Source organism: Myxocyprinus asiaticus, chromosome 15, assembly GCF_019703515.2.
Source record: "Myxocyprinus asiaticus isolate MX2 ecotype Aquarium Trade chromosome 15, UBuf_Myxa_2, whole genome shotgun sequence".
Taxonomy (NCBI): Eukaryota; Metazoa; Chordata; class Actinopteri; order Cypriniformes; family Catostomidae; genus Myxocyprinus; species Myxocyprinus asiaticus.
This window is the reverse complement of record NC_059358.1, coordinates 37,527,423-37,541,516: the sequence shown is the minus strand read 5'-3', so window position 1 is coordinate 37,541,516 and position 14,094 is coordinate 37,527,423. Positions and strand designations below refer to the sequence as shown.

Sequence of the window (14,094 nt, the reverse complement as noted above, 5' to 3'; positions counted from 1 at the left end):
GGATGCCCTGGAGTCGCAATGGAGCCAGTGCTGTATCCATGCACTTTGTGTATGTGCGAGGTGATAAGGCTAGGCCGAATGGAAGAACCCGATATTGGTAAGCTTCGCCCCCGAAAGCAAACTTCGTGTGTTGTGGCAGTATTTCTATATGAAAGTATGCGTCCATGAGATCGATCGTGACTAACCATTCGAGATGTTGAATTTGTGACACGATCGTCTTAACAGTTAGCATCTTGAACTTGAGTGCCTTGACTGAGCGGTTCAAGCCTTGAAGATCTAAAATCGGATGCAATCCCCCATCCTTCTTGGGCATCAGGAAGTATCTGCTGTAGTAACCTGACTCTCTCTCTCTGGAAGGGGAACATGTTCTATGGCCCTTTTGACCAGAAGAGATTGCAGCTCTTGTGACAGTTAATGTGCTTGTTCCGGTTTCACGGTAGTGGGGACCACGCAGTTGAACGAATTGAATTCTGTAGCCCTTTTCTACTGTCTTTAGGACCCACATAGAAATATCTGGGAGTAGCTTCCATGCTGCCAGGTTCTCTGAAATAGATACCAATTTTGATACTTCCCGTTGAGGGGATGTTGGATGTTCCGTGTCCTGGGCGAAAACAGGAAGCATCGGAACACTCAACAATTCGCTGGAAACCACTGCCCCCTGAAACACCAGAGGCAATGGGGATGGAGAGGTTTCGTGGGGGTGTGGGGAAGGAGCGGGTGGATGTTTTGCGTGCCCTGTCCCAAGGGGGGCTACCCCCACAATGCTGGGCGCAAGACCGTCAGGACTTCTTCGTTTTGGAAATAATTGTCCTGAGGTCTTGCTTTGGAGGCTGCTGAGGGCGACGAGCCGGTCCCAAATCTTTACAAGGGGGAGCACGACTCGCCACACTTCTAGAAGAACCGGGGCGAGGCTGGGTGGCCGGCAGCCCCTCCCCCTGAGTGCAGCGAGGAAGGAATTGCACAAAGGTTTCCTCGTGTTTTTTCACCTCCCGAAACCTGGTGACTACTGTATTCACCGAATCGCCAAACAGGCCGGAAGGTGAGACCGGGGCGTCAAGTAGGAATACTCTGTCCTTATCCTTGATGCCCATGAGGTTTAACCACAGATGCCTCTCCGTGCTGACCAAAGCAGCCATTGAACGGCCGATAGCGTGAGCCATCTGCTTGCTTGCATGGAGAGATAATTCTGTGGCTCGACGAAGCACTGAGAATGCTTCCTCGTCGATTGTACTACCTGCACTCAGGTCCTTCAACAGATCAGCCTGGTATGCCTGTAGCACCGCCATGGTATGAAGGGCAGCACCAGCCTGACCTGCTGCTTGATAAGCTTTCCCCACAAGCGTTGAGGTGGTTCTACACGGCTTTGTGGGGAGAGTTGGTCTTTTTAATGATGATGTTGAACCAGGCGAGAGAGAGCCTGCGAGCGTCTCTTCTACCTGTGGCATCATTGTATACCCCGTGCCTTTGCACCCATGATAGTCGAATATGTCGACGTTGAAGGCACAAAGATACAGGATGTATAAGGTTTCCCCCATGAACAAGTCAACTCGTCATGGCGGTCTTCAAAGAAGGGGAGAGACTGATTTTGTGTTCCCTTCCCCTGGCCACCAGACAGAAATCTGTCTTCTATTTTCGATTGTTTGGGGGTCTCTTGTTCACGTGGCCAGTCTAGCTGTAATCTGGCCACCGCACGAGTAACCACCTCGAGTAATTCCTTAACCATTTTTGTCATCACGTGAGGAACATTCAGAGGTAGGCAACTCAAAGTCAGCAGACCCAAGAGATTCATCGTCCCCCTCATGAACCGAAGAGGCGCCGGGGTGTGCTTCGAGATCACGCGAGGGACAAACTGGATCTGGAGAGAGAGAGAGCGAGCGATAGGGACGGACCCGTCTCTTGCTCCTCAGCCAGATCCATACGCGAGCCCCATGATGGAATGGTGGGTGCTGGCTCTTGAAAGTAAGCGAGACGAGCGCGCAGCGTCTTCACTGTGAACAGCTCACAATGCTCACACTCGCCTCGCTCCAACGCAAGAGCAGCATGCTCTTCCCCCAAACAAACAAAACAAAACTGGTGTGTGTCCAATTCAGCCATAGGACGTAAGCATGGAAACACACACCGTTTGTTTTGTTGATCGCTCATTTTTTCTTTCTTTTGTATTTTCCACACTTGAATGACAGAGAAAGAGAAAGTTTTCTGCACACTGCCTGACAAAACTAACTCCTATCAGAAGAAAAATTGAGATCTGAGAAGCTGAGAAGCACAAACATATCACAGAGTGGTCTGAAGACAAAAGACCTGACGATGCACCTGTGGCACATCTATTTATAGCCCCTGGTACTGGCGCATTTTGATGTCACCAACAGAGGCTATAAAGGTTCTAGTCAATTTCATTGACGTGTTGCACACATATTCACAGCTGGTCACTCCTAAAGACGTTCCCATAAGCGCTGAATCAAGCGCAGCATTAAGTGTAGCTTTTGACAGGGAACTACACCTGCAATAGTGGACACTGCACCTTGTAATATTGGATAACCCAGTTTATAGACGGCATCTAAGGCTTTCTCATTTGCTGAGGGTTTTTTACTTGACACAAAAGCATAGGAAATGTGAGCAGAGAAGTCCACCAAAAATCCAATGCAAATAACAAGATGAATCATAAATACTGAGTCTAAACTAACATCCTATAATGCCATAAAACCAGCCACACCCACAATGACAGATGCAATGCCAAATGTGACCCAGAGAGAACATAGAGGATTTGGGATCAACAGGAGTGAAACCACTAACATTGCACATGTAGCAGCTACTACATTTTGGATTGTATTGGTGACAATAACAGCATATTGGTCAAAGTAGATAAATGCAGGGTGGTACACTGTTAGGTCAATGGGTGTCTGAACCTTTCCACATTGTTCTGCTGTTTCTCTGAATGCATTCAGCATGTCCTTCTCATCTACAGCTGTGCGGATGTTCACTGTCTGAATGAACATGCGTGATGCACAAATTCCATTGTTAGTGAAGATGACATCTTGACTAAAACCAGAAACACAAAGAAAGTAATTTAAATGTCTTTTGAATTGCGTTTCATCATCTAAATTTACAACAAAATTCTTTCCAAAGTTCATATATGCATGAAGCCATGAAATAGATGAAATGTCTGAATGTTTAGAAATCATTGACAGATTCTGAAAATTTTCCAAACATAAGTCAAGATTTTGTCATGCAGTTTGTACCCATGCAGTTGAATTCCAGTACTGAAATTTTCATCAGTCATAACTAACATGACATTGGGGCCATAAGCAGAAAATAATTTATCTTCATCATCATGGTGACTACCAACATATGAGCCATCTGCTGCTAAATTTTACAGATCAAGTCCCTCCTTTATTTGGAAGCATCCGTACATGCTGACGGCCAAATATCCAGCATAGAGCAAAAACACAAACATCTTTACCCATGTCTTTGTCAGAAAAGGCCTGTAATGGGTTTTTAAAGAATAAATCCTTTGGCATGGCCAAATCAGTGCCAGTATCTTTATCATAAGCTCCACCAACACAACAAATATTACCAGTAGCATCATCATCATCACTGGCTTTTGGGACTTCCATGCAGGTCAACCAATGTTTATTACCCTTCTCTCGTCTTCCATTCAGAGCAAGACAGGCGCCAAAGAATGTGATGTTGAAGATGTAACAGAACAGAATCGTTGTACTTGTGTACATGCAGAAAGACTGTACTGAGCGAAATGGAGTCAAGAGACAAATGTAGAAAGAGCACATCTGTCAGTTTGGTGATGGTGATGGAAACAACGGCCTCTTTATATGTTTCTGCTAAGCGATCCTCAACTTCATCATAAACTTTTGTCTTCTGCCAGCAGGAATACCTACAGGAAAATAGAGAATGTAAACCTGTAAATGTAAACTATGAATCACTTACTATAGGGGATGAAGTGAATTTAATTTACCAAGAATGAGAAAGGGGGCTGTGGCCACTGTCATGGCAAAAGGCATTTCACAGAAGAGCAGCAATCCAAAACTGGCAAGAACAGCCATACCAGCAGAGAGTACACCAGACATGGCAACCCACACCTTGGTTCTTACACAGTCTAACCTAGGAGAAGAAGAGATATACTTTATGGATAAATATTTCGATTTCAACTTGCATGTGGTCAAATTTCCCTAAATAATCTACTTTTCTTTAAATGCTTGGTACCTCAGACAAGAAAGAATTGAAATATTAACAGCCAAGCAATAGGTAATGGAGAAGAAGGGGATCACCGAGTCTGAATTGGCTTCTAACTCCTCCTGTCTTGATACTGATGTGAAGTAAGACACATGCACCTGTAGAAATGAAAAAAAAAATCATCACAGAATTCTGTTTAGTTTAGTTACTAGACACAAAAATATGCTTTTCACATGGTTACAGTACAGACAAAAATGCCACTTTATCAGGACATGATGAACAAGCAAGCAATATGGATACATTTCATAACTTAAAATGAATAAAAACATCAAATAGTCAAGTATATGCTTGCAATGCTCGTAATGTTGAAGCCAGTGTTGGGTAAGTTACTCAACAATAATGATCAACAAATAACTGCAATCAGATTACATTGCTGGTTACTTTGTTGAAAAAGTAATCACATTACTAACTATTTTACTTTTAAGTTACTTTCTAAAACACTTTCCCGTTCAACAAATTCCAAATAATGTCTATATTTCCTCCTTGTTCATTGTTGCACACGTCTCTGCCTTGCAATGACGTGTGAGGGGTCATACACCCTTCATTTATCATAGAAATGCAGAGACGTACAATACAAATGAACATAATTCATGTTTAAAATGTATTCTACATGAATACCATTCTAGAAATATGTGTTACCCTAGCAATGTTCTTAAAAGTAATTAAATTAATTGAAAGTTAGTAACTGTAATTTGATTACATGAATTTAAAATGTAATGTGTTACACTACTTTTTGACCAAAAACTAATAGATACTGCAGTAAATAATTTCTTTATAATCCGATTACACCCAACACTTGTTTTATCACAAATGTCTTGTTCTTTCACAAAAAAAGTTATGTATTAGAAATATACTATGTGTAAAGATATAACTCAACCATCATATTTACTTACCACTTTCATCTCTGTGTAGTTTGAGAAGAATTTAAGAAAACCATCTAGCCATTCAGAGTTCTCCTTTGTCTTCTCCTCTTTTAAAAAATAAAAAAGTCTGATTGCTTTTGCACTGGTTATCTCTGAGCTTCCTGCCTTTAGCTCAACACCACCGATACTTGTTCCTAAAAATGTGCCATTATGTATGGGATAACTAATAGCTGTTGAAACTACTTCATTTGGTTTGTTATTTATGATGTCTAAAACAGCATTTGTCATACAATTTCCATTTATTTGGGCACAAAGGCTTGTGAAAGTGTTTTCTGTCTTAATACTTTTGACATGTCTGTCTAGCTCAATAATGTCATCAAAAGCTGCTTCAGTCAATATGTTTCCTCCCTGTAAGTCTGTAATGATCAAAGATGCAAAAGTTCCTTCAGATGAAAGTCGCAGGTGAGAAAATTCTTCAGATTGAGGGAAATATTCCTCTACAATCTTCCTCTCCATCTTGGCAGGTCCATTTACAGGTGTGAACTGGTCTTCGATATCATTTGCCTGCCTCTCATTAAGAAATATAAAACCAGCTCCAAGAGCTGCAGCTACATATAAAGCTAATAGAAGAAACACGCATGGATATCTACCAATAACACAACCAAGCATTTCAAAGGCCAGAGACAGAGGCCTCTCAATGCAGTTAGTTATACACTTCAACATCCTCCAAAGACACTCCAGCAGTCTTGAAAGAATCTGTTGCCTTCTCAGGAGCTCCAACAACAGTCACTGTCTACATCAAGTGAATGTTGACATAACTTGTTTGCTTGGCTGAACAGGTTACTTATTAACAAGCTTCAACACCTTTTTGATATATGCTCGGAAGATAATAATCGTTTCTGACATGTGTGCCACCAAAACAGTATGCACATAACAATAAAGTTAAATATGAACTTATTTAAATGTGCTTTTTTAGATACGTATTTTAGATTTCGATTGCGAAGATCTCTGAATGCCACCTTTCATCACACGTGTTTTAATTCTTGTGAACTTCAGAGAAAATGTTTGTTTCATTTGCACGTTTTGCGAGAAGATAAGCCTCTAAACACTAAAGAGAGGTAACATACAGTAGAGACTTTGTAATGCAGAAGACTCTTCTTCAAAATGAGCTGTGAAAAATAAAAAATCAGAGACTGACACTTGGTCCATTGGTCTCTTCCACCTGAGAGAGCCCCTCCCTGGTACAACATTGAACAAGCAGTCCTTGCCCCAATCTCACCATTGCAAAGTCTTTCTATCAAATTGCCTAGAGAAGTAAAAATGCATCCCATCATTTCACACTTACATGCAGTATGGACAAAAGTTTCCCATATGTTCAATTTTGAAACTTACCTAAATGTTTCTTTAAGCATATGGCTGAACCCCAAATTGTATGTATTAACAAGTTCTGTTGTAAATTGTTAACTTAAATGTAGCTAATTAATGTTAAGTAATAAGAATTACTATTATTGTGTTTGAAATAATGGGAATTGTATGTTTGCTGTTATGAGTCTTTACGAAAGTTCAAATGAACTACATTTCCCATGAGGCTGTGCAGCATGCGACAGAAAAAAAAGAGAAGGAGAGAGTTTTAGTGTGTACTAAGTGTGTGCTGGGCCACTTCGCTGTATTATTCAGTGCATTTCTGTATGTTCCGTCTGCAGGGTTGGGAGAGTTACTTTTTAAATGTATTCCACTACAAATTACAGAATACATGCTGTAAAATATAATTTGTAACGTATTCCGTTAGATTACTCAAGGTCAGTAATGTATTCTAAATACTTTGGATTACTTCTTCAGCACTGGTAGATTTTTCACTTGTTTTGATTATAAAAACTCTGCCAGTACAATAAGACAAAATACACATGTTAAAAATACATTCTCTGAAAAACCTAAATATCTTATGCAGTGTTGTTTCTAAAACAAGGTAAATCTAATTGATCTTGTTTTAATGATTTTTAGATATTTTTATAGGAAAACAATACAAAAATTATTATCAAGAATATGAATTTTGCCCTAATATCAAAGATCTTACTAGAAAAAAGAAATTATGATCCAACATGAATTTTCTTGAAAAACAAATATGATCGTGCCTAGTAAAATGGCTAGAAATAGCATTTTAGCTTAGCGCAAAGCTGACAGTTTACACAAGGTTTATTTCTATTTCTTCTGCTCCAAACTTCAAACTTACTTCAAACTTACTTCTGTCTGCTCATATGAAAGTAACACATCATAAGAAAGTGTTTCACTGCTGTTCAAATGCACTTTGGATCACATCATTTATATGTATAAATGTTTTCCATCTGAAAGAACTAAATATTAAATGAAACAAATGACAATAAAATGCAAAGTAATCTCTTCAGTAATCAAAATACTTTTTGAATGTAACTGTATTCTAATTACCGATGATTTATACTGTAACTGTAGTGGAATACGGTTACTTATATTTTGTATTTTAAATACGTAAACCCGTTACATGTATTTCGTTACTCCCCAACCCTGTCCATCTGTTTGTTCAGTAAAGGGTTCAAATGAATCCCAGATGAAGTCAGCCTCATTATTTAGCACCAAACTCTTATAAGTCCCCCTTTTGCTGGAAAGAATGGATGGAGAGGGGTGTTGCTACACTTGGTGACCTTTATGAAAATGGAGCTTTGAGATCATTTGAAAATATAACACAGCAATTTGGGATTATTAGGTCTCAATTTTTCAGGTATTTACAGTTGCGCCATCTACTTTACACTATTTTTGGGGGTAGTACACAGCCCCTAAAGGTGCAGACACTCTTTGTATGGTACTCACGGCCTTTGGAAAGGGTCATGAAGCGTCAGTGTATTATTACTTGTTGATTCAGAGTCTTGGTGACTGGGCATTAACAGCTCTTAAAAGGTTATGGGAAAGAGATTTGAACTTGGTATTGCAGGATGTTGAGTGGGAAAGAATTACAAAAAAATTAAAACTATGTCTAGGGATGCAAGGGTACGCCTTATTCAGTTTAAGATTTTGCATTGTTTCTACTGGACTCCCTCTAGATTGTTTAGGCTTGGTTTAAAAGATGCACCTACCTGCTGGCGATGTCAGTTGGAGGATGGAGACATAGCCCATGCTCTGTGGATTTGCATTTAGATTCAAGAATTCTGAGTAAGAGTCCAGAATTTTATCTGTGAGGTTTTAGATATTCAAATATCATTTTGCCCCAGACTATGTATACTGGGTGACAAATACACAAAAAGCTGGGTCCAAACTAGTGTAATGATTGGCAGACAGATAATTCTTAGAGAATGGAAGTCAACTGGTGCTCCCTTTTTTGCACCAGTTTTTCCCATCCTGTTTCATGTCTCCACTCTTAATATTTCCTATATTAGGAGAGAAAGGTTTGATACGGGTAAAATTAGCCATGGTTTTACTATAGTAATATTGTAGTAACCATGTTTTGTTTTGTCAGAAACCATAGTTTTAATACAGTTAACCATGAGGTTACTACAATAATATGGTGTTAATACTTAACCATGTTTTAATTTAGTGGTTATTATAATTTTACTATAAAATACCATGGTGATACTATGGTTACTGTAATAAAACAATGGTTAATTTTTGTAAGGGAAGGTTAGGGTTAGGTTTAGGGGTAAGGGTTGGTGTAGGGTGTCTGTGGGACTCTAAATAAACACAATAAACACACTGCAGTAATGCCCCTATACTGTATGTTAGTATTTAATTAGAATCAGAATGAGCTTTATTGCCAAGTGTTCTCATGTACACAAGGAATTGTTTTTGGTGATTGGAGAAACAAGTGCACACAACATTACAGTGAGACACAGAATATAAAACAAGGTAAGAGTATAAATAGACATACAAATAATAGTACATATAACAGAATGGCGTATGTACATGTGCAAGTGGTAATGTATATGCAAGGTAGGGGTATGTACAGTTATTAATTAAATATGTGTATTTACATATGTACATGAGATATGTATTTACATTATTGCACTATGGGGGAGTCCTGAGGCAGTTTAATAGTTCATGAGGCAAATGGCCTGAGGGTAAAAACTGTTCTTGTGCCTGGTTGTCCTGGCGCTCAGTGCTCTGTAGCGCCGGCCAGAGGGCAACAGTTCAAAGAGGGATTGGGCAGGGTGTGTGGCATCCAGAAGGAAGCTGGTGATCCATCGACAGATTGGAGTGGGCATGGAGAGCTGGGTCAGTTTGGTTGAGAGAAGATTAGACATGATGGTATTGAAGGCTGGACTGAAGTCCACAAATAGGATCCTTATAGGGGACAAGTCGACTGCCCAAAACATAGGGACCGGCTGCCCCAGCTGCGGCCTCTTCTCTTTCTTCTGCCCAAAAGGAAAAATTCGTTCAGCTGGGGGCCATATAGCGTCCACGTCGGGAGGGGTGTCACTCCCAAGGGGAAGACACCACGGAGACTACACCCTGCCCGAGGGGGAGGAAATTGTGTGGAAATACGTCACATGGTCTTACTGAGTCTTGTCGGCAGTGTCTCATATGGAGAAGTCCCCGTGGTAGGTCCTACCCAGGGGGGAGGAGCTCTACAAACATGGCGACCGGGGTCAGAGGGGCCTCTGCCCAAGGAAGATGCGGGTTCACCAATGGGGGAACTGTCTCATGGAAGATATATCACACAGGGTTACATATGGGCAACCAGCGCATGTGGAGCACCTACCCCAGTACAGGGCCAAGTTAGCACACGTAGTGGGCCGGCAACGAGTTTCTCCGCAAACTCGCCTGCCACAGGGCTAAGGAGGAAGGACATCCAGGGTCCACGACTTCGTGAACACGACTGGGGGTAAAAAGCGCACATATTCGCCTCTGGGAGGGGAAAGGTGCTATACGCAAGCAGTACACCCAGCCAGCTGTCCCGCAACTTACCTGCTCGTACCTGACAACACACGAGACGAGACCGGCTCAACCCGGAGATTGTAGAACCTTGCAAAGGTATTGGGTGTTGCCCAGCCCGCTGCTCTGCAGATGTCTGCTAAAGAGGTGCCATTGGTCAGAGCCCAGGAGCGTCCTGGGCGTGATATGCCAAAGCAATGGCGTCAATGACCCAGTGGGCGATCCTCTGTTTCGAGACAGCGCTCCCTTTCCACTGTCCACCAAAGTAGACAAAGAGCTGCTCAGAGTGTCTAAAGCTCTGCGTGCGATCCAAATAGATACTCAAAGCACGCACTGGACACAGCAATGACAAGGCTGGGTCTGCTTCCTCCTGGGGCAGCGCTTGCAGGTTCACCACCTGATCCCGAAACGGAGTCGTGGGAACCTTGGGCACATAGCCCGGTCGGGGTTTCAGTACCACGTGAGAGTATCCCGGGCCGAACTCCAGGCACGTGTCACCAACACAGAACGCCTGCAGGTCCCCTACCCTCTTGATGGAAGTGAGCGCAGTCAGGAGGGCAGTCTTCAAGGAGAGTGCCTTTAGCTCAACTGACTCCAGGGGCTGAAATGGAGCTCCCCGTAGGCCCCAAAGGACCACGGAGAGGTCCCACGAGGGGACGAGACGAAGTCTGGGAGGATTCAGCCTCCTCGCATCTCTACTGTGCATCTCTGGGCATCTTCTCGTTGGGAAGAACACCACTTAGCATACAGACACCACTTCAAGGCATACAGGTGCCTCGTAGAGGGAGCCCTAGCCTGAGTCATCATGTCTACCACTGTAGACAGTAGGCCAATTAGGTCTTCCACATCCCGTCCAAGGGCCAGACGTGGAGACTCCAGATGTCTGGTTACGGGTGCCAGATGGTGCCCCATCCCTGAGAAAGAAGGTCCTTCCTCAGAGGAATTCGCTGGGGGGGCTGTCGTGAGGAGCGTGAGGTCCGAGAACCAAGACTGGGTGGGCCAGTAAGGTGCTAATAGGACGACCTGCTCCTCATCCTCCCTGACCTTGCACAGCGTCTGTGCAAGTAGGCTCACTGGGGGAATGCATACTTGCATAGCCCATGGGGCCATCTGTGTGCCAGCGCTTCTGTGCCAAGGGGAGCCTCATAATGTTTATTACCGCATAATGTTGCTGAGCCTAGACCTGACTAACTGAAGCAACCCCAGATCATAACCATTATTAACATCCAAACAGTGATTTTTTTTTTTTTTTTTTTTTTGTGGCCAGGCAGTGTAGCTAGAAAATGATTGAATGGTACATTTAACATTTGATTTTATACAAATGTCTCTAATATTAAACATTTAATAATTGAAGAGAAGCTCTGGGCCCCCACATTTAAAAAAAAGAAATAAAGTTAATATTTATATGATAAACAAATACTTCCATTTGTCTTCTCATTTGTTTAGCAAAAATCACTCATTAGGTTCTGCATGATGACAGCATAATGCCAAACTACTACACCAAAAAATCACAATTCCATATCAATGCCATTGGCAGGTTACTAACTAAAGAATCACCAAACTCACAAATTAAATTGAAGCTGACGTTAACATTTTTATATGAACAATAATAAGTTAAATAAAAACTTGACACTGTAAATAACAGATAATAACAATAACAACTTGACAGCAACAAGCTGAAAAAACAAATGTTAAAATATAATGAAAAACAACAACAAAACGTATCATCATTTTGGTAGTGAGTGCATGGTTGAGTGCCGGCTTTTGAATGGAGAGTGAGATTGGGAGATGAGAACAGTAAGGATCATCACCTGTCAATGATTGTCTCTAACAGCTGTCATTGCAGTGAATGTGGAGACGAAGTTAAAAGCGAGCCAGACGCCAGTAGAGGAGGAGAGAGACCCATACACACACCCGCTGAGCCTGTGTGGCATGAGAGTGTTGCGAGAGAGTGTTTTTGTTCTGATTAGTAAATAAACATACCATTTGTGTTGAAGTTCACCGTTCCTGATTCCTCCTTTCTCACCCCAAGAACCTGATACTTTTACAATCATATCTCTCATCGACATTCTTTTATCCATTTAACTCTTCACATATGACTGTTCTTTACTTTGTTAATTTACAGTATTTGTGTTCTTTAATGTTATTTTAGAGCTTTATCCATTTACTTTTCATCTCTTTTTATTGATCTTATTTGACTTGAATATTTTCCTACTTTGTTTCTTTTTGATATTTTATCATATTTCTTTTTGGGGAATTTGTAGACAAGCTGTTACAGCAGGATATGTAATAAGTCTATCCATCAAATTCAAAATCAATTGAAATCAAGGTAATGTAGAGGAGAGTGGGCAATAATTTGGCAAATACTTTATATGTGTGGTATTATAGTGGGGGTTTATCTGGGTTGTGATGGGCCCATATAGGTTGAAAAGTCCAAGATTTTAGCCCCATCCCTGATTTTGCCCCCAAAATGCTTCTGGCCTCCATTTCCTTGTTTCCTTCCAGAAAACATGACTCACTCATGGTGTTACATTAACTTCACTTCATTAATGGTCTCTGCCGCATGATTCTGTTTTCATATATCTGTGAAGAGAAATCTGTAAATGATTACATTATTCAGTGTTGCCTGAGTGCTTCTACGTCTGATCAGTATCGGGAATATTTTAAGGAAAACTTCCGCAAAGCTACTTATTATGTGAGTAGACCATCAACCCATTCTATGTGGTTGTTTCCATCAGAAGCACTTTTCTTGTAGGTAAATGTTTAAAAATATACTGTAAGTATGTTACATTATAGTACAATAATGTTCCAGCTATCCCTCTTTTCGTTTTTTCTTATTATGTTGTTAAAACTTTTTGATGTAAAGAAGGGTGAATTTCACAAGCCTGTCAAAACCAAGTCTGAGTCATATTTCACCACAAAATCAAAAGAGTTAATATGAAATTACATTTTAAATAAAAGAAAATAAAACTTATTTTGCATAAGCATGAATTTTAGCATTGTGACATTACAGTATCTTTTTAAATGGATACACTATGGCAGAATCAATACACTGTTAAAGGAATATTCTGGGTTCAATACAAGTTAAGCTCAATCAACAGCATTTGTGGCATAATGTTGACTCATCCCTCCTTTTCTTGAAATATAATTTTTTAGTGCAGTCAATCACATTTTCAGGGGAATCTCACATTTTAAACCCCATACAACCATATAGTACCGCAAATTAAATATACAAGTGTAGGTAAAAGAACACCATCAAATTTAAAACATCTCTTGAAGATGGCAATTTCAGAATGTTAAATGAGTGCAGGATTTGACCTTTGTGGCCGCTACAGCAGATGGAGACAAAGATAATTGAATAAAGACTCAAATTTAGGTGTATTTCTCACACAAATCTATCATAAGTCTTCTGAAAACTTGGATTATACTGCACAAATAGAATAGAATACCATTTATGATTATTTTATGGTGATTTTGTGATTATTTTTTTGAGCCACATCATATTCAGAAAACTCCTTTTGTGTCCTATGGCAAACAAATTAAAAATGAATGTTTTTGACATTGTGGTGACGCCATGCAAGAAGCAGACGTGTGAGCAACGAGCTCTGCGCACTTTGCTAATTTTTATTTATTCTCACACATTTGTACTTTGAGGTAAAACATGGCAAAGAAGTCAAAATCCTCGGGCTCTGGAGACATTAAAAGACACTTACGTGTTCAGGATGAAAGCCTCGACAGGCCTACAGACCGGGGGCTCGATTTAGATGTCGCGGCGGGAGAGGAGATCCAGCATCAGTTGTCCAACATGTCGGTGATGCTGACGAAGGTTCATTCTGACTTGGAGGATCTCGCTGTAATACGTCGATCGATTACGGCAATGGAAATAAAATTCTCTGAGTTAGTTACAAGAGTGGCAGATGCTGAGAAATGAATCGATTATTTAGAGTCTTCAGAGAGGGAATCATCCACTAATCTGCCCGAGACCAAAGTTGATTTGGAACAGGTTCTTGAAAAGCTTGAAGATCTTGAGAATCGAAGCTGCAGGAATAACGTTTGAATAGTTGGAATTCCTGAGCATGAGGAGGGCAGA

General features: G+C 40.9%; 1 protein-coding gene across 2 annotated transcripts; it reads right to left on the bottom strand.

Moving 5' to 3' along the window:
• Positions 1–2,411: 2,411 nt before the first annotated feature.
• LOC127453510 (patched domain-containing protein 3) lies at positions 2,412–5,858 on the bottom strand. Of its 2 annotated transcripts, none has more exons than XM_051719930.1 (4): positions 5,139–5,858; positions 4,216–4,343; positions 3,968–4,113; positions 2,412–3,886 (listed from the first exon to the last, which is right to left on the bottom strand). In XM_051719930.1, exons 1-4 carry the CDS (start codon positions 5,829–5,831, stop codon positions 3,834–3,836), a joined length of 1,020 nt encoding a protein of 339 aa, XP_051575890.1. In that variant the 5' UTR covers positions 5,832–5,858; the 3' UTR covers positions 2,412–3,833. The 2 variants fall into 2 exon arrangements, with proteins under 2 accessions (XP_051575890.1, XP_051575891.1); XM_051719931.1 differs by having other exon boundaries at positions 3,774–3,886; positions 4,281–4,343.
• Positions 5,859–14,094: the final 8,236 nt, after the last annotated feature.